Consider the following 24,593-nt stretch of genomic DNA (forward strand, 5'->3'; position numbering starts at 1 on the left):
GCAAAAGCAATAGTCCCGCATCGACTTGTAAAATGGATGTGGATGGGTTATAAGGGAATGGGCGCCCCCCTCTAACAGCTAGCTTTTAGGGGTGAATTCTACCCGGTTAGTTCCCTACAAATGGTATCAGAGCTCAGGGCGTGGTAACCCCGGTTTGCCTCTGAGGGCAGGAACGTCCCTCGGGGAAGATCTCGGAAACCCCGGTGTAGGATCTCGTGGTTCCCATGTTGCTGCCGCGTGGAGGTGTGAGATTGTCCACGTTGCTTCCGTGTGGAGGGGGAGATTGTTGGGGTTCCACGCAAAAGCAATAGTCCCACATCGGACTTGTGAAATAGATGTGGATGGGTTATAAGGAAATGGGCACCCACCCTCTAACACCTAGCTTTTAGGGGTGAGTTCTACCCGGTTAGTTCCCTACAAAGATGAAGAAACAAAACACATGGGAGAGCTGGTGCTTGACCTCCTGCCTCTTTTCTTAATAAAAATACTGACATAAAAAAATCACACACCCTCCCCATCTTTGAAGTCAAACTTCTTCTTTTTTTGTGACTAAGATAGCATTTTTATTATATATTAATGGATTGCATGTGTATTTTAGTGAAAATACGGATTGCGGGCACCTTTTAAAACAAGAACAAAAAACGGGCTAATCTTCAAAATCGGGTTGGAAGAAGACCTTGATACCCTTTTGACATCAACAGAAACGTCATCCAACCTCCTTTTTCATTACTGGCGTGTTTCACGAGGTTATTTTGGTTCGTTTGGTATTCGAACTGACAGAAGTCATAGAACCTTGGGTTCATTTCTATCTTGGCCTCGGAAATACCTAGAGATGGATGGATGCCTGGTACGTGTTGACAAACTTTTTGGAATGCTAGCGGCTCTATACATAGTCGGTTTGGTTTGGATTGAAATCTTTCTGTGAACCCAAAGTCCTTGGGTTGCTTTAAATCTTGGTCTTCGCCAATAAACGGTTGGATCCACGACACGTGGACATCAATATGAAACGGTGGCATCTTCTAATAATACCCCTCTCTGTAACCATTATTCCCTTCTATGTAACCATTATTTCCATCGGTGTACCCATTATTTCCGTCGGCATACCCATTATTCATATTCCCCTCTCTGTACCCATTATTTCCATCGGCGTACTCATTATTTCCGCCATCGTACCCGCCGGCGTACCCAGTATTCCCCCTCTCTATAACCATTATTTCCATCGGCGTACTATTCCTATTCCCCTCTTTGTAACCATTATTTTCATCAGCGTACCCATTATTTCCGCCGACGTACCTATTATTGCCCTCTCTGTAACCATTATTTCCATCGGCGTACCCATTTTTTCCGCCCGCATACCCATTGTTTCCCTCGTTGTAACCATTATTTGCATCGGCGTACACATTATTTCTGCCGGCGTACCCATTATTTACCTCTATGTAATCATTATTTCCATCGGCGTACCCATTGTTTCTACCTTGGCCGTCGAAAATACCTAAAGACGGATGGATGCCTGACACGTGTTGAAAAGATAACGTCTACCGTTCCAAGCCAAAAGATAAGTGAGAAAAGATAACATCAGTGTTCCAAAAAGTACAATAATGTCGGAGTTCAAAAAAGTTTTCCAACACGTGTTAAGATCCATCCGTCTCTAGTTATTTCCGACAGCCAAGATAGAAATGAACCCAAGGCTCTCTCGGTTCAAATACACATTTAAATGAACCAAAAGAAGCCTCGTGACGGGCCAATTTAAGAGGCAGTAATAAAAAAGGAGGACTCTGTCGATGTCAGAAGGGTATCAGGGTCTTTTGACCACCCGATTTTGATGTTTAGTCTTTTTTTTGTTCTTGTTTTAGAAGGTGCCCACATTCCGTAGTTTTCTCTTTATCTATACTTTTTTTTTCCATGTTGAATATGATGTGACATCTTTCCAACGTGACCATTATTCACATTTTCATTCCTTCAAAGGAGGAAAAGAGTAACACACCTCAACTAACAGAAATCCTCAAAGCCACAATTTGAAAAGATAGATAGATAGAATAAAAGGACAAATTTTGACAGAGAGAGACCCAAATTCTAAGTTCCAGTGGAAGAAACTTCACAGGGATTTGCTAGTGTCCATCGCATCACTGATGAGCTGTTGCATGTGAGAGCAGTCACAGAGGCTCACTTTCAGCAGATTTTGTCTTCATTCACGAGATGGCTGCTCTCACATGCAACACGCCTTCAGCGATGGACGCTAGCACTTATCTTTAGTCCCTCTCTATCCAAGATGTTAATGTCTAAGACAATTGAGCCGACCTAGGCCAAACTTTAAATTGTGATTTATTGTCACCCCTTACTCTTCCAAAGTGTTGCGCGGATATATACAAGTCACGTGTTAAGATTTCAGAGATTTATATGGTGGCCGACCGTGTGGATGTAAAGGTCGGAAAGAGAGAGAAAACCATCTCTCCCTTGATTTTTAATCTAAGAGAAAGCCATTTTTTTTGCTTTTCCTAGGTTCAAAAATCAAGGCAGCAAGTTTTGTCTCTCTCCAACCTTTACATCCACACGGTCGGTCACCATATAATTCCTCAAGATTTTATGTGACAGAGTTTTTGGTGTTTCTTAGATTGAAGGAAAAGCCTGAAAAGAGAGTTTGTAACCCTGATAGTCTGATACCAAATTAGTGACTCCTCTAGCGGGCATGAGGCACACTGTGTGTAACTGTGTTTACGGCTGTGTCCAAACGAAGGGTTTTGATCATCTTATGAAGTGGCCCCACTATACATTTTAAAAAGAGCCACTGCCTTTTAAACACTAGAAGACAAGAAGCTTTCGCTACATATCAAAAGAGTGGTGCTAAAATCATTTCCCGACATATTTCGTTCTGTTTTTTTTTTACATGGGAGAGGCTGTCCCAATTAAAACAGGGGGGCAGGGGGGCGAATATATCACTCCGTGCCCACCCACCCAAAATACTGGACTTACACGCTCACACCCGATGTTTTGTCCCCCATTTTGAAATTCGCGGGTTTTGTTCTTCACCTGCAAAAAACCCTTCCTAAAACCCTAAAGTTGAAGCCCCATTTTTCTCTCATATTGATGCAAAAAATCTACCATCATCATCCTCCCCAAATCTCCCAAATGAAAACTTTTCGCAATCTCTTCAGCAGAGAACTTCTCAATCTCACCAATACCAAATTCATCTCAAACCCCATCCAAAAACTTAGATTTTCCCACCATTTTCATTCTTCGGAGTTCCGAACCATTCATTCTACCAATCGATGCCAAGAGCAAGAATCAAACAGCGATTTAGATCACCCTAGGGTTTGGTCTGGTCCTGATTCTTGGGCAGACGAGTTCATCCCAACTGATAAAGACGAAAACCCTAGGGTTAGGTCGGATTTCAATCCCATAGCAGAAAAATCAGTGAAACCAGATGAAGAATCGAGTAGCGGAGACGAAAACCCAAGACCGTTATCTAGTTTCGATTCTCAGTCAAGAAACTCAAAACCTAGGGTTTGGTCTGATTTGAATTCTAGGGCAGAAAAATCTGTGCCCAGCAGAACTAAGGGGGTTGAGAATCAAGAGACTGGTATGGGTTTTAGGGCATTTGGGTCTGTGATGAAGAAGAAAACAGGGAAAAATAAGGTTTATTGGGTGTGTGAGAACTGTGGAGTATCACACTTGCAGTGGTGGGGAACTTGTAATAGTTGTAACTTGATGGGTACTCTGAAGCAGTTTTCTGAGTCTGAGAAAGTTGGGAATAAGACGAGGGGGTTTGATGTGTCTGAAACTGCAGTGCGGTCGTGGATGCCACAACGTCCTGACGAGATTTCTCCTCGGAGATTGACGGATGTCAACAAGGGGTTAAACCAGTCGCAATGGAGAATTCCTCTGTAAGTTCTTTTTACGTGATAGTAAATTGGATTTTTCAGTTATAATATTTTTTCCACATGTATAATTTACTTATTTTTTGAATGGTGGATGCATAGAGAATCACATGCACAATTGAAATTAAGCTGGAGATACCCAACAACCAGGGCTGCCACTTGGCCAAAAGCTTTAGATGGAAATCTCCACCTTTTACTATTGCACCCCCATTGTCTCCGATGATTGTCACCATTAAAACTGCTTAACTCTGTCCTTGCTCTAGCCTAGGAGGAAATGCAACACTTTTTCTGTTCCTTTATTGCCTGAGCATTGCTTCTCTTGTCATGGAATATTTTGTTGTTATGGTCTTCCATTGCCCATAATGTTATGAAAAGGCACACATGGGACCGAATCGACAGGAAAAAAGTCAACACCTACACATCAAGGAATTCTGCAATCAAACTTGGCAAGCTCCAACTAATGCCAAAAAATAAAGAAAATTTATGCCCATAGAATAACTACAAGCGGGCAAGCAGTCATCAAATGATTCACCTTCTATCTAATTCCGTAGCACATCACACACCGGTTGGAAATTGGCAACTTTTGATGTACAAGATGATCAAACGTTAGTATCTTATCCAAACCCACAATCCAATAGAAGGTCAAGACTCTGGGAGGACATGGAAATGAACACAACCTCTATGTAGGTGTAACCATAGTTACCATAAGCTTCCTAGTTGGGCACTTGGGTGGGAAACTGGCTTCAGGAGCTAAACTCTTCTCGCTTCCCAAATTTAGTGGAAAAGCACTCCCAACATGCTTCCCTTTAATTAAGGATACACTTCATATTTGAGTGAATATTTTTTCTAAAGGAGTGTTTTCTCTATTCGATAATGTTGAAGGAGTGTATTTAAAATTTAATAACTCATCTTAAGTTATAAATACAACTCATGTGAATCTATATCCAAAAACTCAAAAAAAAATTTACATTTATAAAGCACGAAAAACTATGAATCCCTAAAACTTTTAATTCTATCATCTCTTTACTACTTTTAACCCCTCATCTACATTAACACTTCCTCTTTAACCTACTATAACCCTATCCCTTTCTATACACTTGTTGTTCTCTTTCAATGAGGCTTATTACTTGATTCATGTTGACTTTCAATTACGCTTCTTATGATGAAACTTTACCCTTACAATCTGGGGTCCACAATATAAATGGCCCTAATTGCCATACAATTGTTTCACGTGAATGCTCAAAATCAAAAGTGTGCCTTAGCAAATTATTGGTAGAAAAAAAGAATTATAACAAATAAATGTCAATTATTTTGTCCCAATAAGCAGAACTTGTCACCACTATGCTGGACATGCTTGCATTGGAAATGGCATGATCCATATCTTCATTAGGTATATGCTCTTCATCTCATCAGATCATCAAGTTTCATTGATCGCCTTTTACTCGGTGATGAATACTTTTGATGGACTTTCAAAGGATGGTCTAGGAAATATTTATGAGGGAGGTGTGTTAAGGGACTGAATGCAGTGTTCATGGCTGGTTGGATCTGCTTCTCTGACAGGGATTTAAGCCTGAAATATGGCACAGTTACTTTCTCTGCCTGGAATAATCAAATATGTTTTAGTTGGCGTAAAGCCAACAAATCAAGTAAGATTCTCAGTTGGCTGTAAATATCAGAATCAAATTAACACTGCTGGAATTTTTGTATGACATTTGATGACCATTATCAACTCCTATTTTCTAATCAAATCCACTTAGAATTATCTTGTAGGGGCTGCTTAATAGGATTTTTTGGAGTCACTAAGCTTTTAAACACTCTTTCAAGTCTATTAAATGATGTCAATGGTGTGATATTTAGGTTTTGTTCCTTGAAAAGCCTCCTCACCTAGACCTCTAGTTGGCTTTTGTTTTTATATTGTTAATGGTAGACAATCTTCTTAATGTGTATACTTTATTCTTAGATCTGGTCTCTTTCCTTGAAAAGCCTCACCTAAAACCCTAGCTGGCCTTCGTTTTTATATTGTTAATGGTATACACTCTTTTAATGCGTATGCTTGATTCTTAGACCTGGGCTCTTTGGGATGGAGGTTGCTCGGGTGCTTGGTGGTGGTCTTGTACCGGGTATGATTGTTTCGTCTCTATCCCTTTTATTTATTTGTACTTTTTAATATTTGATAGTTTTTGAAGATGCCTTTTGTTTCTTCTTCTTGATCTTTGTACAATTTGATATTGTTATTTGATATTTTGGTTTTATTTTAGAATTTTCCTTAGAGAGGATGAGCGCCGTGTTCAAGTTATTAAAACAAAACCAGTAAACACATATTATCAAAGTTCCTATGCATTTAATGCTTAGCTAGATGACTATGGCTCATTTTGACCGAATTTTCTCTTTTCTAGACACCTCGCTTCTTGCTTCTGCTGTCCGCATTGCTTCTCACACTCTATTCCCACTCTGGAAACCATGGGTGGAACGCATTGTGACTGAGTTTTTTTTTTGGGAACTGTGCAAAAGATGGAAAATTCATATACAGATGATGTATCTTGGTTTTTGCCTCAAGTCAATACTCCTTCCTATATGGATATTTTGATCATTGCTCTGTATGCCTTCCTAATACTCACACGCATTGGAAACTCATCTTATCTTGGGATGGATTTCTTACACAGGCTAAAATTTTAATTCGAGTGATTTAATTTCCATTTAATCATGAATGTTTATGTAGTGGAAGATGTACTTTTGAAAGTATTAAACTGTCTTTTCTTATTAGCTGTATTTATATAATTCTTCTTTGGGCACAAATGTGAATGTATGTTAATGTTTTCTGCTGACACTAGTTTGAGTAGTTTAGTCATGTATTGGTTTCTACAGGCTCCTTGGTTTTAGTTGGTGGTGATCCGGGTGTTGGCAAAAGTACACTGTTATTACAGGTACTGTATAAATTACTCTGGATTAATTGTTATGTTATAGGGCTGGGCTATGTTGCTTGTTGGCCTATGTGATCATGATTGTTTTTGTAAGTGTCGCATGTGTAATTGAATGTTACCTTCCTGGATATTGTGCTCATTTCTTTTTCTTCTTCCTTTAAATCGTTATACGATTGATGTAAAATTTTGTTTCTGAATGGTAAGATTGCCGCAATGCTTGCTGAAGGACACAATTTTAATGGACCAGCTTCAGTTATATACGTCTCAGGTGAAGAGGTCAGTTTTGGTTTGAGTTGTAGCCGGTTTTAATTCATATGCTTAATACTTATTTGTAGAGTTCCATTCTCTTCTCATTATATATTTCAATTGAGTTCACTCTGTTTTATTATTTATACTATGCGTTCTTGTTTCGTTTGTCATCATTTCCTTTGTTATCATTTTACTCGATGGCTCCTATAGTCCTATGCTTTTACCTTAGCTACAGGACATATTTTCATTGCTAACTCTTTGTCAGCCATGTAAACAACTGTACTTACGTCTATCTTGCATTGCAGAGTGTTGAACAAATTGGTAGCAGAGCCGACCGTATGGGAATTGGTTCAACCGAACTTTTCTTATATTCATGTACAGATGTTGAGGTGCATAATTCTGAAGCTTCTTTATTTATATACTCGTTTTGGAAAATAGTCTTTAACTGCTTTCTTTGTTGATTTTGCATGCGAGCTAAATCCTTCATCTTTTCATTTTGTTATTAGTAATGCACCACCGTTAGGTGATTTGTACACGTAAAAGTGAAAACAAATATTGACTAGCAGAAGAAACAATAATAACTGAATTAATTATTATTTTTAGACCAAGAGATCATGGAATACAAGATTCATGAAGAGCACCTCTCTCTCCCCTCTGCTCTATATTCTTTTTTGTTCTTTATTCATTTTGGTTATGGGGGAGGGTTTCTTTGTTAGAAGCAGGAACCTTCTCTCGGGGTGCCGCTCCCACCTCGGAACCTCGATTCGGCGCTTCTTAGGAAAGAGCTTCTAGGGAGTGCGACCCCGGAGAGGCGGGAACCGCTCTAATGAAGCTCCCAGCCTGCTTCTATTACTCTATAAGTCCCACCATCACCAACTTCACTACATCAAACTCCGTCAACCCTTCAAAGTACTTCATTGGAGCAAGCACAAAGGCTTGTGCATCTTCAGAAGGCACGAGGAACGAGTGCACACAAATGAAGATGGTGAAGATGGTTAGAAATTAGCTTTTAGATGTACTTAAATTTTGATAGATACATATGAAAATGTAAGAAACTGTTATTTTTTGATGTACTTGAATTTTGAAAGATATATAAAGAAAATATTATATACATGCTCCCACGGCGCTTCCAAACTTAGACTCTTCTCGACCCCACGCTTCCCCGCCCCTGCCCCACGCTTCCCCGCCCCGCTTCGTGCTTCTAAGTCTTTCTCTTTCCTTCTTCCTTTTTTTTCTCTTCTCGGTCCAAGGAGACTTTTTTTTTATGGGTAAGCTGGAGTTAGGCAAAGATCCCTATCGGACTATTACTGAAAATAATAGATACATGAAGCAAAATAAGAGGAGCCATTACAGCCTTTGATAAATCTGGCCTCCCCGGTCTGTATTTATGGTTTCTAGGAGCCTTTGAGGCGCTAGAGGCATGGGGATGTTCATCCCTTTATAAGGACATGATCTTTTTGATAGGTAGTCTTCTGCCATATTTCCTTCTCTCCAAGTATGAGTGATCTTCCATGACTGAAAATTACTCAATGAGCTTTCAATCGATCCCTTCGCTGAATCTCCAAGGAGGGTTGATCTATCCATTGAGCACATCGACAGTGAGTTTCGAGTCTGATTCTAACCAAATCATCTTTGCCCACACTTGTAGTGTGAGAGCGGGCTTTGTGCCCTTCTCCCTCTATGCTTATGTTGTTGTTTTTCTTTTATTGTTCTTTTTTTTTGTCTTCCTTTTGCTTGTTGTTATCCAATCAATCATGTACTCGTGTACATGGCTTTAAATTTCCCCTAAATGAGCAAAATGTTTTCGTTTCCATCCCCATTGAAACGAAATCTGAATGAATCCCTTCCACGTCATTATTTCCTTTGAAATTTCAGTTTAAATTCTCGAATTTCGACCGAAATTCCTGAAATTCGAATGAAATTCTCAAAATTTGACCGAATTGGTAAGAACGACAAAAAGAATAAAAATAAAAAATAAGTGGAAAGATGTTATGATTTACATTTTACTGAGCTATTTTTTTCTCAGAACCAGACAAATCCTGCCTAATTTGCTTTTTTTTTTTGGAAATGGAACTGCCTAATTTGCTTTAAGTCGTACAAACCATAGTTGCCGAAAACTCCTTTGGCGGGTGAGAAACCCGTTTCCCCTAAAACGCGTTTCTTGCGTTGGGAAACTCGTTTCCCCTAAAATGAGGGAAACACGTTTTGGAAACATTTCCAAAATATGATACTAATTGGAGAAATATTTCTGAAACACATAGGAAACATATGGAAAACTTACGTAAATAATGTGTAAATGCGTGATAAACGCATGCAACACTCGTAGAAAACGCATATGAAACGTGTAGGAAACATGTGTGGAACTTACGAAAATCATTGTGGAAAAAACACATCATTTCCTAAGAAGTTTCTCGTACGATTTTCTATTGTTTCTCGCTTCCCCTGTATTCTTTTCATGCGTTTCCCGTTTCTGTTTCACGTTTCGTTTCCCGTTTCCGTTTCCCACCTTGGTAACTATGGTACAAACACTGCGAATCAAAGAAACATATTTTTTCCTCCTAACTCTATGTGGTATTGACATAGAGTTGGGGTCCTTGGAGGGGAGACTGGTCATTGTACTTTCTTGTACCTCATTACATTATAGTTCTTTGTGGACTTTACAATTCCAGACATGTGCTGTCGCACATGTGACTCAGTGTTCGATGTCATTAAGCCATAATGGATGGCTTTCTTGCTCATGTGATGATTTCTAAGTTTTTATTTGTGCTTATTCGAGCATTTTGTTTCATCTTAAAATTTCATCATTTGCACATGTTTTCATACGTTTCCGTGATTTACAAGATTTCCACCAAAACTGAAATGTTTTTGTTTCCGTGCCGACCGAAACCAAAATTTGAAACCTTGCTCGTGTATATGTGCTAGTCTGTGCATATTTGCATGTGTTTGTGCTCTTTGATTTTTGGGTATGCAATGACAACACATTTGCTTGTGCTCTTTGATTTCCTGTGAAGCCAATGCTAAAAAATTTGCAAATTATGACAAAAAATTAAATGGTTGGTGCAGAGAACCAATACTTCACATGCAGATAAATGAGTACTTGTTACTGAAACATACCTGCACTTCTTAGTTTCTCATAAGAGAATTTTATGAAAATTCTTTATTTTTATGTTAAAAGGGATCTTCCCACCCATTTTATTCTACTTATCTTGTAATCATTTTCCACTGCTGTGCGTTTCTTCAAGACTTTAGGACTTCCATCTAGTTCTATTGTCTTTGCTTACCATCTATTATGAAATTCGATTGTGTTGCAATTTTGAATTAGTTGCCGGTTTCTGTGTGTGGTCATTGTCAGCAGCTCACCGAATTATTTTGTCAACTCCATATTGTAGGGAAATAATTATGCACTAGTGTATACTGAATTTTATGGTTACATAACAATTTGGAGTTTTCGTTCTCTCTATTTTTCTCTACTGTGTGCGTGTGTGCATGAGTGTGTGCGTGTGTTCATTAGCTCTTCAAATGATTGCCAGTCTCGGTATTGTTTCAGGACATTTTGGAAAAAATTCAAGTTCTCTCTCCTAGAGCTCTGATTGTGGATTCTATTCAGACAGTTTATTTGACTGGAGTGACTGGAAGTGCCGGAAGTCTCTCGCAGGTTTTTTTCTTTTAAAATATGTGGATTCAATGTTTAAGACTTTAAGTTGTTCAGATAAAGAAGAATCACATTTTAACTCATACTGCTCAACTATGTACCGATCGTCTTGACTCCTTTTTTGATTGTTTTCTTCTTGTGGCAAATTACTAGGTAATCATGGATGTATACTTGTTGATTTGACCAATGTTTTTTTCCGAATGGTAGGAGTATATTAATAAGTGAGCAGAAATACAAAGGAACTCGGCCGAGATGGTCGAAAAGAGGAAAAAAAGCAGAAAAATACAAAAGTGAAGTGAAACTAAAATACAAGGGCCCTCAGGGAGGAAGGAAATCAATTATCTTCAAAGCTTCTCTAGTCACACCTGCCTCGCCAATCTGTTAGTTTCACTGTTCGCTGATTTCTTCATTCCTGATAGCGCACATGAAAGTCAGCCAATCGATCCTGAATCTCATCTACCATTTCAGCAAATCTCTATGGATGGGAATATCTACCCTCTATCCATCTGACAATGTTAAGCGAGTCTCCCTCCACAATTAACCTGCGTAAATCCCCCTCCTCGATGATTCTTATACCTTGTAAAACAGCTCTCAATTCGGCCTCATTAGAATCCGTGATCCCCATGGGTTCGGAGAAAGCCCATCTAGTCAGCCCCTGATCATCTCTCAGATATCTCCTATGCCAACTAGACCAGTAGACCCAGGTTGCGTAAACTTGATCCATCAAAGTTTAGCTTCAAGAAGCCTTGCTCATGGGGAGACCATTGAGGGGCATGAACTTTTTTATTCTCCCCAGAGTTTATTTGACTGACGTTGCAATTTCTTTAGGGATAAATTCCTCAAAGTATATAACAATAGAGATAAGATTCACATGACAATGGTACAATGATAAGAAGTCTTCTTTTGTCTGGCTTGCGAGATTTAGAGTTTTAAACTTTTCTTTTACTAAAATTTTAGGGAGGGATAGAGAGCAACTGCTTAATTGCATTGCGTCACTTGACAATGGTACAACGATATGAAGTCTTCTTTTGTCTTGTTTGGAAGATTTAAAGTTTTTTCCTTTTTCTTTTTGAACAGTAACATCATAAAATACCTAAAATGCCCTTGCTTGTTTAAAAGTTTGTTTACAACTTATTAAAGTCATATTTATATCCGCAAACGTAAGTTATCATAGCTATACTTATGTTATTTGCATTTTCTTTTTGTAATTTTTTGTTGGCTTATGTTATTTGCATTTTCTTTTTATAACTTTTTGTTGATTTCATTTCTGCTTCACATAATTTGCGTTATATTTATTATTCGCAAATGTAAGTTATCATAGTGATGGAGATCGACGTCCCTTGCGAGTTTATTCTCGGCGGGGCCGTCCTCGAGGAGCCCCGTAGAGATCTTTTTATTGTTATTTCATTGTTTTAGGGATATTTTTGAGATTATTTGACATTAGTAGGGTTATTTTATTATTTATTGCTTTTAGGGTAGTTTAGTCTTTTAAGGATTCTTAATTTAGCAGGTTTCTTTCTTTTAGGGTTGTTAAAAGCCTATATATAGGCTAAGCTACAGCTTTTTTAGTTAACTTTGATGAATTACTGAATAATTAAGTGAGATTTCTTTCTCCTCTTGAATTCTTCTTCTTCTACTTCTCCCTAAACCTTCCCTTCTACTTCTAATTCTTCTTCTCGTTCTTCTAATTTCTCCTTCCAGCCTACATCACATAGCTATAGTTATGTTATTTGCATTTTCTTTTTATAATTTTTGTTGAATTATTTTTTTTCTTAATTTTATATATTGTATTGTATTGCATTTTTTCCCTTATATATATATATATATATATATATATATATATATATATATATATATATATATATATATATATATATATATATATATATATATATATGTGAGTGCGTGCGTGCGTTTATTTTGTTATTTTCATTTGTGTTTCACATACCATACTTTTTAAGTTTTATTTGTTTATTACATATCGTAATTATTTCTTAACTTCTTATATTATATTTTATTTATGGGAAAATGATTAGAAAAATGTGCTTTTTCTCTGAAATTGTCAGAAAGGGGGCTGTTTTCTAAATTATGAAAGAAGAGAGGAGGGAGAAAACTTAGCCCAATTGATGATGACCTTGAGCTGGTGATGATGTTTTTTGACAATAATGTGATTCATTCTCTGGGCCTCTATATAACTAAAGAGTATAGAGTTGGAGGAAGTAATTCTGTGGCCCATATAAATCTTGGTGTCCCTCCTTATTGTACTCTGATTGCACCGGCTTTGGGCCTCTGATCAATTCTATCTCTACACTCTCTCCGAATTTACCCGCCATCCGAAGCTTCTCTCAATGAGGGAAGACATGGCGATGGACTTAGCACCCATTATTCTAATTCACCATTGCCCATATTTGAAGTGGACTTGAATGAAGTTCCAAATGTTTTCCGAACCGTAATTGTGTCTTATTCCAGTCAACCTACACCGGCTTTGAGCTCCAATAATCAATCACCTTCGAAACTAGGGGACCCGAACTACTTTCATGGCAACTTTGAGACCCAATGAAATACTATTAGAATGTATGAACCAATATTTATAGCTTGGAACCACTATTTATACCTCGGAACCACTACATAGTCGTAAATAGTGGTTTCCATTGTATAATTAGTGGTTCTAAGTGTTTAAACCACTATTTATACACTCATTCTCACTTTTTATAGTGGTTTTGACTGTATAACTTTTTATTCTCACTATTTATACTCTCAGAACCACTATATTGTGGTTCAGAGGTTTACATGTGGTTCCGACTGTATAAATAGATTATCTCTGTGTTTAAATAGTGGTTCTGATCTTTTAGATAGGGTCGTGAGTGTATTTCCACAATCAGAACCACTATTCATACCATTGGAACCACTAGTTAGTGGTTGCGAGGACTAAATACTGGTTCCCACATATAAACAGTGGTTCTAAGGTCTAAATATTGGTTCTAAATGTTTAAATAGTGGTTATGATTGTATATAGATAGGAGTTTCTTCTGGGTTTTACTCTAAACAGAGAGAGAGAGAGAGAGAGAGAGAGAGAGAGAGAGAGAGAGAGAGAGGACAAAAAACCATAACAAATAAAGAGGATGTAAAGCAAGAGGATGACAATACACCATAGCATTGTAAAGAAGATGTAAAACCTAAGCAAATGGATGACAATGGACCTACCAGAGCTTAGGTTTAATAGCCAAAGAAAATAAAGAGATCTAATAAAATCTACAAGTTCTCAATGGAGGTAATGGAGTTTTACCAAAGGTAATGGAGTTTCAACACTTGGCTTGGGGAAGAAGGTAAAAAAGGTGAAAAGGGTTGGTGAAATGTATTGGGATCCATTTCTCAAAAAAGGTGGAGGGAAAACCAAGAAAAGGGCATTCTTGTCTTAAAAAATGCATTGGGATCCATTTCACCCCTTTCTCATAATTTAGAAAAGAGACCCCTTTTCTCATAATTTCAGTTAAAAGTTCCATTTTTTGATCATTTTTCCTTTATTTATTTATTTCATTTATATATATATATATATATGTATGTATCTTTTAATTTTTTTGTTAATTTCATTTGCCTTTCACATAATTTTTATTTGTTTATTACTATACTATTTACTTAACTTTTTATACTGTGTTGTAATTATTTATTTCCTTTATATGTGTGTGCGTGCGTGTGGGCTCATGTCCATATACTTTAATGTTTATTTTTCTCTCTATTTTGGATCCATAGTGAGTAAAGACGGAAAGTTTAAAATCACCACTGAAATACACTTGCTGAAACATTCTTGAGACCTATTCTGTTTACTATTGTCCCATATAATGTCATATGGAGGCATTAAAGAAAGCTTCAGAATTGGGAATGTAGCAATTGGTACTTTTTAATCATATTGTTATTAGATGGCTTTTGGATATTTCACAACTTTGTATTAGCATTTGGGGATTTATTTAATGATAAAATGAATGAAAAATTCGTCTAAGTAAATTCATAAATTGGGTCTCAAGTATGTTGTCTAGGAAAACCCCAATGGGGATTAAACTCCTGTTTTTTCTAAGAGTTCATGTGGAAGAAGGCTGATGCTCTTATTTGTTGGAACGAAGTTGGTGTCCTATTCCACATTGTATGATCTAATGTGCTGCCACCTTTTCATTTCACCATGATATATTACCGGCTAAAAAAACTCCCTGCATCAATTATTGACTCACCCGAGTCGGCTCGGGTTAACTTGGGCAAGTTCTTGTCTGCGTATAAGTTTTTAATCATCCTAATAAACTATTGGTTAACCAGATTCTCTTGACTTCTACTAAAATTTTCACAATTTTCAATGTAGTGTGAATTTTTTAGTATTACTCTTGCCGATTCCAATCCTTGCAAGTTGAAGACCCTCTCCCTCAGTCCCGCTCTGTCCTCGGCTTAAACTTTTTGTTAAATATTTATTAGCAGCGATTATTAACTCCGTGATCAATTAATGCTATTATGACTTCTGTGGGTCTCTTGTTTTTTTTCCGATGGAAGGCCTAATAGGTGTTCCACGGGGTATAAAATTGAATCTCTTGTTGAAATGCACTAAATTTTCATAATTAGGGCAATCTACTATGTTGTGCTTTTTTTTTAATGGTCTTTCTATGGCTTAGTTTTCTCAAGCTGATAACTTTTTTTTGCCATGCGAGTTATAATAATTAATTTTATGTTTGTTTTTATTGGAATTTAATTAGGTTAAGGAGTGTACCTCGGCGTTGTTGAGGTTTGCTAAGCAGACGAATATCCCTGTTCTTTTGGTAAGTTAACCTCTTGTGGTGAACTCTTGAGAATCTTTTCATATAAGTTAGGACCTGTAATTTTTATTGGTATATATTACTTGATCATGACCATTATCAGTAAGCAACTATATGACCTAACACTTAAGGGTAGAAGTGGAGAACTAAGTACGAATTAATAATGAAGAAAGCGGTATAAGGAATAATGATTATTGAGCACAGGAATGTTTGGATCTCTCCGTTTTAGGTTGCATTTGTAAAAATGTTTGTGACTAGTTCTTGGAGTATACAACACGTAGAAGTGGTTCCTTGAACAATATGGTTGTAGAATTGAATAATCAGGGAGTATGGAAAATGGGGTTTCTAACAATGTGACGTTCAATGACGAGGACGCGATGAAAGATTTAGCTCTTAGATGATAGAGTAAAGTCGGTTCAACAACAATAGTTGCCAAGGAGTGATAGTTTGTTTGCTATATTGAGCAACTGCCTATTGCCTTTTTGTGCATCATAAGATGAGATATTCACTAAGAGAAAAACTATAGGTCATGGTGGAGTGAATGAATGATTCATGATCCTCAAGGTCCAAGGTAGTGAAACTGAAAATGCCTACCTAATTGTGACGGACTCATCTGGATGCGTTGGCGATAACCAAGGGTAAGCAAAGGAGGAATAAGAATTTTGTGATGGGTGCTGGATCAAATACTTCCACTATGCACATTTAGTTATAATTTTTTATTTTATTTTTGTATTATTATAAGCATACAAATTAATATTTTTATTGCTTAATGTTATAATCTTTCTCCATTAGTGCCAAACGTATGTTTAACATGTTAGTTCATGTTATCTACATTGACATTTGATGCATTGTTCATGCCGCATGGTTGTTTTTTGATTAGTATAAAACTAATAGTAACTACTAGTTAAACACATTTTCATTTACTAATTATTAAGTAATAAAGCTTTAGATTACCAAATATGGGAAACTTCGACTGACATACCGAGCAGATATTCAAAATTGTAATGAAGGGTTGGTCATTTTTGCCTAGAGATGCAAACGGTTGCTTTGGTCGCTGGGCTTTATTTGATGAGAAGCCGTATCTTAGTTGTTTGCCTAACACTCTAGGCAACCACACCGAGGCTAGGATGTTATGTGCATCTTAGCCCAAGCAATGACCTAGTTAGATAGTGTAGGCAGCTAGGCGAATGGGATTGATTACACTAGCTGGGAAATTGGCTTAGTTTGCATTGAGGAAGGCAACGTAGTGAGATAATCCGATGCAGTGAATTTGAAGGTCGGAGGTGGTTGTGCCCTTAGGGTGCGCTTGGATTACAAGAATTTGGAATCAATATTGATATCAAATTCCATTCTTATTACAATTACCCTGGTAAAGGAATGTCAATTCCGATTATAGTGTTTGGGTACGCATTAGGTATTGACTTCTTCGTGCTCCAGAATTTAGAGAGAGAGGGGTTTCAGGAGTTTTTCACTGGGTTTGGGTTTGTGTTTTTTGCAAGATATTTTCTCCTTGAAAACAGGGATGGATTTTCTCCCTGAAATTTGGGGAAGAGATTTCTTCAGGATGCCACCTGAGAACAACCAATTCAAAAGAACAGATGAAGCATAGGGAATCAAAATTATGTTGTATGTCAAATGAAGGAGAAGTAAAAAAAAAAAAAACCAGAAGAATCCTTTAAAGCAGATCGAGAAACGAAGTTATTCAGAAAAGTATGAAAAAAATTTAACTGAAGGAAATGTTGTAGAAATGGAAGAAAACAAACTCCAAAAAAAGATGCATTAATCGCATAAAATAAAGAAAATATAAATAAGTGAAATATAGAGAAGAAGATGAGAAAGCTCGGCAAAGTTGTTTTAATGGCCGAAAATAATAAATGTATAAGTAGGGGGGAGAGAGAGAGAGAGAGAGAGAGAGAGAGAGAGAGAGAGAGAGAGAGAGAGAGAGAGAGAGTCGCATGGAGAGATTTTCAGTAGAGGGGCGTCTAGATTGGAGAGATATAGAGTGGAATCGAGAATACCACCTCTTTGGGAGGTAACAAAATCCGTCCAAAAATCCAGGATTTTTCCGCCCAAGCATTCCGTTTACGCCGACAAAGTTGATCCAAACGCATGATCGATGGGGATAAAATTAGACACCAATTCTGATTCTCGATTCTGGCAATCCAAACACGCCCTTACTGTATCTAAGGATGTGTATGACTGGTGAGATTGGTGGTAGTTTAATGATGTAATAGCAGCATGGCAAAGTCGAAGTCAGTACACATTAGTTTGTGATACTATAGAGTACTAGCAAACCTTTTGATAGTTGGTAAGATTTCGGAGAGTATCCAAATGCCCTTATGATGCTTCACTCTCAGAGCAGTGGAGGTGATGTGAAATAACTTTCATGTCATATTTGGTTAGGGAAAAAAAGATGCCATATGTGATAGAAGCTGCTAGAACACCGAGGAAATAGTGAAAGATGTTCAAGATCTTCATGTCACCCACATGCAACTGTAGAGGTAAGTGGAGTGAGGGGCTTGTCCTTTTTCTTGTGATGATAATGTCATGAACACAGCAAAGAAGAACGATGGAAGGATCAACCCTACTACATTAACGGCTAAGTTGGAAAATGGTGGTGGTGAACTTCTCAAGTGATTCAGACGGAACTTGGTTCCTGCAATATATTTAGTTGTAGAGTTTACAGACATGGTGTCGTCGTGAAGAGATTTTATGGCCGTGTAGTGATTCATGTAGAACTCTTCATGAAGATCACCCTAAAGGCATTTTTAATCTCCTACTTATGAATGGGCTAGTGAGAATGGGTGGTAATGTAAGAATGATGCTGGTTGTTGTTAGGGAGAAATCTTTACACGATTCGTTGGTTTAAGAGAGAGGCTTCCCCTCTATGGAGGTTTAGATCTTTGTATAGGAATCTTTCTTCCATATTTAATAGCCTAACATCCTCTTTCTCCTCTTCCCCACTCACCTCCCTTAAACTTCGAATATAGAAATCAGCAAACAAACACTTCAGTAAACTATGATAAAAGTGAAATATTGTTTGGAGAAGATGAAGGTTGGTGATCCATAGTGATGTTTTGAGGATGATGAGTGATTGAAAACCCTAGGCTTGATTTAGAGAACACAGAATTGCAAGGAAGGAACTAATAATTACTAGTACGTAAATATGTCACTAAAGCATTTGTTAGAACACGCACTAAACATGTATCGATGATTCTGTATGTTGAATAAGGAAAGCATTTACTTTGGATGCATTTCTAGTTCTAAAGAAAGTACCTAATCATGAATAATCATATGGTTATAGCAAACCCGCCAACCATATATGAATATGACTGGCAGGTTTGCTATAACTCTTTTCTTTTGCATATAATATGATGTATGTTAAATTGATGACATTTGTCTTCTGATGGATCCAACAGATCACTAACTAGGGCTATTGTAGGCCTGAATAATTTAACTACTTGCATAGTTATTTATCACATTCCTTGTATTTCACCATGAATTTTTAGTTTTAATTTCTATGTTGTTTCATAAACTTATTCTAAGATATTCATTTCATTCATCATTAAAAGAAAATTTCATTTCATTTCACTCTTTTCAGATTGGACATGTTACAAAAACTGGAGAGATAGCAGGCCCTCGTGTACTGGAGCATATTGTGGATACTGTTCTATATATGGAAGTTGGTATCTTGTTACTTTTATGTTCTACTTTTAGTAAAATCTTATCATGCTAAAACCATATTTTTTGAGGTCATGTTCTTGAGATCTTAGTGTCTACCTTAGTTCTGTATTTGGTTAAGCCCTGTTAACTTACCAACTTCTCCAATAGCTTAAGCTGTTGGAGAAAGGCGTTATTTATCTTTTATACTTTAACATTCCCCTGCACGTGTGGCCCACTTGGCAAACACGTGGCACATGTGGTTCCACTTTGGGCAGACCATCGCATGTGGATTTTTGCTATCTGGGAGGTTTGAACTGGAGACCTTTGGCTCTGATACCATGTTAACTTACCAACTTCTCCAATAGCTTAAGCTCTTGGAGAAAGGCGTTATTTATCTTTTATACTTTAACAAGCCCATAGGAAAATGTGAGGTGACAAAAAATGATAAGCAAGAAAAGGTGGGTCTTAAACATCTCCAAAAAAAAAAAGGATGTGTGAAAAGCATGTAATTAAAACATGATAAAATGATGTGTCTGTATACATCCAAAATTCTAAAATACTTGCATATACATGTCGTCGAATTCTAAAATTTAAAATGACATCCCCATTAATCGTCATATTTAACGAACTAAATTTTATGTATAAATTTATATGTTTTAAAACTTATGAAATTGATTTGGAGTATTTAAATGGTCCAAAGCATCTTTCCATCGGCTCCACTACCTGAGGCCAAGAAAGAACCCTATTTTGGTTGTTCCTTTAATGGTGTTGGAGCTTATCGACATATAATTGAATTAGGGTATTTGTACAGATACTAATTTGGATAATCCAACAACAATTTGGTTTTTTTCTAAGTCCGACTCTATTTCTCACTTGAACATGTCTCATATTTCACGGATCAGAGTGAGGTTGAAGAATTTCTCAATGGTAGTGAATTTAATTAACAAGAATAACTCAATCAAAAATAAAATGATAAACAAAAACGTAGAGCAAAAAAGGGAAGGGGAAAATAAATCCTGAGGGGAGAAAACTCATTCGCTTCAAAGATTTTTTTTACCCAAATGTCTTCTTGAAAAATGAATAAAACATTTTTTTTTAAAGTTAACGGGTTTATGTAATGTACTGAAAATAACACCAATAATACATTTCCAAAAGGCAAAGGAGTTTAATGTGTATATTTTGAAGAACACGAAGTTTTTCTAAGTCAGTCTAAAAACTTCATGCTCAAGTTGTTGATATTGTGTCTTTCCAATTCTGAATATGCCTTTTTCTTTTCCCCTATGACTTTTTATCTGCTGAAGTTCAAAGAGCTTGCACTAATATTGTAAAATGTTTCTCCTATGAACATATCCACACTTTTGCATCCAATAATTACTAGATAGTACTAGATATATTTCGAGCATCTTTGTTCATCGATGTTTTATTTGGAGCTCTTGTGCAGCATCTCAAGAACCTGGAAAGCTCATGCTTAGTGTGTGCAAGTGTTTGGATTAGCAACATAGGAACAAAGAGCAGCTAGTTTTCAACAATGTATATCTTCTAGATGCTCTAACAATGGAATGAACATGAGCAATATTTGAGAGATAGGGATTTTAGTAAATTTTAGGTGCATTCGTCGATTGCTCGATTAGTTTTGAATAATGGAAATATTGTAATCTCTGAGTGATGAAGTTAGCTGGAAAAAATTATGTTCCCCATGTCCGGCCCTTTTTTTTAGGGGAGGGTGGGATGTTAAAGGTTTCTTCAGGTTTGCCATTTAGGAGAAATATATTGTAGATAATCCAAGTCTGATTTAGTGCAGTTTGGTTTTTTAAAGGTTTCGTCAAGTTTGCCATTTAAGGGAAACATCTTGTAGATAATTCAAGTTTGACTTGTGCAAATTGGTATATGTGTTTCCTTTGGAAATTGGTTTGGCTTTCCCAACATGGTTCAAGGAAGAAGTGAATTAACTTAGAAATTACTTGGTGAATATGAACTGACAGGGAACCAAGCAATAAATTGTCTGTATTAAATTATTTATTTGAGGCATCATTTCATTTTCGCAATCATTCGAATGCGCAAAGCATGCCATTTTTTACGAAAAAAAGACCTTAAAACATTAAGACACCGGTAACTTTTTGGTTCTCACTTTTATTACGGTTATTGCTTTTTAAATATGAGTAAGTCAGTATTTTCATTGGAAGGTAAAAGGCTATTAGAGATATGAAAAACTTTAAAGAACACTATTTTAAGCAAAGATAGAAGCAATGAACATGTCTGGAAATGGAATATGAAAAGGAAATGGCAATTAAAGAGGTGGGACAAGTTGCAGTGTACATCATGTTGCATTTATCTTGTTTCATTTGCAAATTTTGCTTTGATTGTTTTTACATCCATCATCATTGTGTTCATTTTTCCAGATCTAACCGTACCATTAGGTGTCATTATCTTTTTCAGGGTGAGAGGTACTCGTCTCATCGTTTATTGCGATCCGTGAAGAACCGTTTTGGATCCACTGATGAGGTCTTTGTTCTTTCTTTTATGCATGCATGTATTCTATTTTTAATTGGCCGTTTGGGTTATGCGTGAGTTAGGACTTCTCTTCTAGTCATTTGGATATGTTCAATGGAACGCCTTGTTAGCTCAATTTTAACTTAGTTGTTATTTTGTTATGTATTTGAAGGCTACAAGTTACTGTTGAGATTTCATATGTTATTTAGGGGAATTCTTTGTGATACTAATGTAGTTCACTTGCTATTTCCTACTGTTTGACTCTATCTAGTTAGGTAGTGACTTATTTTATTATTTCTATTCCTTTGAATTTCTTCTATACCACAATTCTAGGAACCAGTGGATTTTTTGGGTTGCCTCAATTATTTGTTTTGTGGTTATTTTCATTTACTATTTGAAACTATTGTCTTCCTTTCACGATGAACAATTTTTTCATTAAAGTTTCCCTTCTTTGTGGTATTTCATTTACTGTTTCACTCTTTGCATTGACTTCCAAGCCAATTAGATTTAATCTCAAACACAAATAACGATACCAATTAAGAATTGGTTTCCAATTTTCACATTTCCCTTCTCATCCTTTTCTCTCTGTATATGTATTTGTGTGCAAGGTTTTTGTTAGACATGTGTAATAAGCCTTAGGGCAGTTTAGTCATTGTACATAATTCTAATATGTAAATATGATAGAGAGGGGGAGCTAGTCTCTAACTCTTCTCATTCTCTCATTTCCACGCTAACATGGTATCAGAGCCCTAGGGGTACGATGCCCTAGGGACCACGTCCGCCTCGCCTCGCCTTCGCCTTTCATCCCTCTCCTCCCTCCCTCTCTCTCTGACAAACCCATCCCTGTCTCTGCCACAAACCCGAACGAAGCTTTGTATTGAAGATCGACGATTCCACTCCAAAGCCCTAACCCTAACTCTTAGCCCTAGCCCTAACCTAACCCCAAATCCATCAATCCATCCTTTCCAAAGTCTAATCCTAACTTGTGAACAATATCTTGAACAGTGCCGTGAACAGTACCCGTGAACAGTACCGTGAAGTATATTGTTCCTTTGTTGGGGGGAACCTTGTATCATGGCGAAGTAAAAAACAGGATCTAGTTTCTAAGTCTAGTGCAGAATTAGAGTATCGAGCTATGTCACACACGAGTGGAGAGCTTCTCTGGCTACGATCCCTCCTATCTGAGATTTGTTTTTCATCGTCATTTCCAGGACAACTTTATTGTGATAATAAAGCTGCCATTTACATTGCTACTAATCTTGTATTTCATGAGACTAAGCCCTTAAGCAAAGCTAAACTCAATGGCATTTGTAACAAGATAGGAATGTATAATATTCTACATTCCAGCTTGAGGGGGAGTGTTAGACATATGTAATAAGTAGGGGTGCAAGTTTGGCCCTGTCAGCCCTGACCCGCCCTGAGCCCGAACAGGGTCAGGGCTGGATTTTCTAACCCTGAGGGCGGGTCAGGGCTGGATTTTCTAACCCTGAGGGCGGGTCAGGGTTCATTTTTTTTTGACCCTGACTCAGGTCGGGCGGGTTTTGGGTGAATGCCTCGGGTACCCTGACCCGGCCCGGCCCTGAGTTTTCTATTATAGAATTGAACCATTTGTGCATGTTTCTTTTGCTAATGTTTTCTATTATCTTGGATTGATGTTTCTTTAGATTATTATTATTAATTGTCTCTGTTGCCCGCATGTTGTTGAATTCATATTGTCTTATTTTGTTCCCCTTCTCTGTTTATTGATCATTTTGTTCCATATGATAAGTGGTTGCTTTATTTTTGGCACTCTTAACAGGTATTTGCACTAGGGTCAATTAGGGCCGGCCCGGCCCTGCCCAATCAGGGCGGGCCAGGGCCAGCACAATACCCTGTAGGGCGGGTAATGGGTTGAGGTTTCCCGGCCCTGACTTTGGGTCAGGGCGGGTCAGGGCCGAGATAATGGGATCCAGGGTTGGGCTAGGGTTTTGAAAAACCCGACCCAACCCGACCCTGTTGCAGCCCTAGTAATAAGCTTGAGTGCAGTTTAGTCATTGTACATAATTCTAATATATAAATATGATAGAGTGGGGGAGCTAGTCTCTAACTCTTCTCATTCTCTCATTTCCACTCTAACAATTTTAAATTTTGGTTTTGGTTCGATGGCACGGAAACAGAAACATTTCGATTTCGGTGGAAATCTTGTAATATCACGTAAACATATGGAAACATATGCAAATGATGTTGTTTTTTAATATTTAAAAATACATATGCAAATGATGACATTTTAATATGAAACTTTGGGAAATGCTAGAATAAGCACAAATAGATAGTTAGAAACATCACATGAGCAAGAAAGGTGGCTTAATCACATCGAACACCTAGTGACATGAGTTGTTGCTCATGTATGGAATAGTAAAGTCAATAAAGAAGTACACTGTAATGAAGTATAAGAAAGTACAATGACCAGTCTTCCCTCTATGGACCTCAACTCTATGTTAATACCGCATAGAGTTACGAGCTATTGTTGGTCTTATGCCGATCTGACATTCCATGCATAAGATACGGTTACTTTGCTATGCAGTTCAATGATGTTGCCTCCAAATATCATTCTCCACATTAATGAAATGAAATAAAATGCAAATAGTATCTTTCCATTTTTTGTCATTATGACCATTTTTGGTAGAATTTCAGTCGAAATTCGGTCAAAATTTCGGGGAAATAATGACGTCAAAGGTAATCATGTAGATTTCATTTCGGTGGGGATGGAAACTGAAATATTTCAGCCGTTGTGGGGAAATTTGGGAGAAATTAAAAACCATATTTGTATGCGTATATACACATATACACACGTATGTGTGTTATTTGCACTGCCACTTGTATTATTATACCCTTTCATGTTAGTTGTTTGTAGATTTTTCCTAGAACATAGAATAGACTCTCATTTTATCCAATCCATAACAACATTAGA

General features: G+C 37.2%; 1 protein-coding gene across 3 annotated transcripts in view; it reads left to right on the top strand.

The window, feature by feature from the left end:
- The first annotated feature begins 2,920 nt into the window (after positions 1-2,920).
- The window catches only part of LOC143851759 (DNA repair protein RadA-like protein), a 51,614-nt gene continuing 29,941 nt past the window's right edge, over positions 2,921-24,593 (top strand). Inside the window, exons 1-9 of one of the 3 annotated variants that reach the window (XM_077361255.1) lie at positions 2,921-3,881; positions 5,940-5,995; positions 6,741-6,799; positions 7,001-7,072; positions 7,351-7,434; positions 10,593-10,700; positions 15,431-15,493; positions 19,092-19,172; positions 21,590-21,655. In XM_077361255.1, the coding sequence (XP_077217370.1) occupies positions 3,085-3,881; positions 5,940-5,995; positions 6,741-6,799; positions 7,001-7,072; positions 7,351-7,434; positions 10,593-10,700; positions 15,431-15,493; positions 19,092-19,172; positions 21,590-21,655 (1,386 nt within the window). In that variant the 5' untranslated portion in view covers positions 2,921-3,084. The remainder of the gene's footprint in view (positions 3,882-5,939; positions 5,996-6,740; positions 6,800-7,000; positions 7,073-7,350; positions 7,435-10,592; positions 10,701-15,430; positions 15,494-19,091; positions 19,173-21,589; positions 21,656-24,593) is intronic. The other 2 variants (XM_077361249.1, XM_077361261.1) reach the window with 2 other exon arrangements.

This window comes from Tasmannia lanceolata, unplaced genomic scaffold, assembly GCF_043159265.1.
Source record: "Tasmannia lanceolata isolate RefF3 unplaced genomic scaffold, GAP_Taslan_0.1 ptg000003l, whole genome shotgun sequence".
Lineage (NCBI taxonomy): Eukaryota > Viridiplantae > Streptophyta > Magnoliopsida > Canellales > Winteraceae > Tasmannia > Tasmannia lanceolata.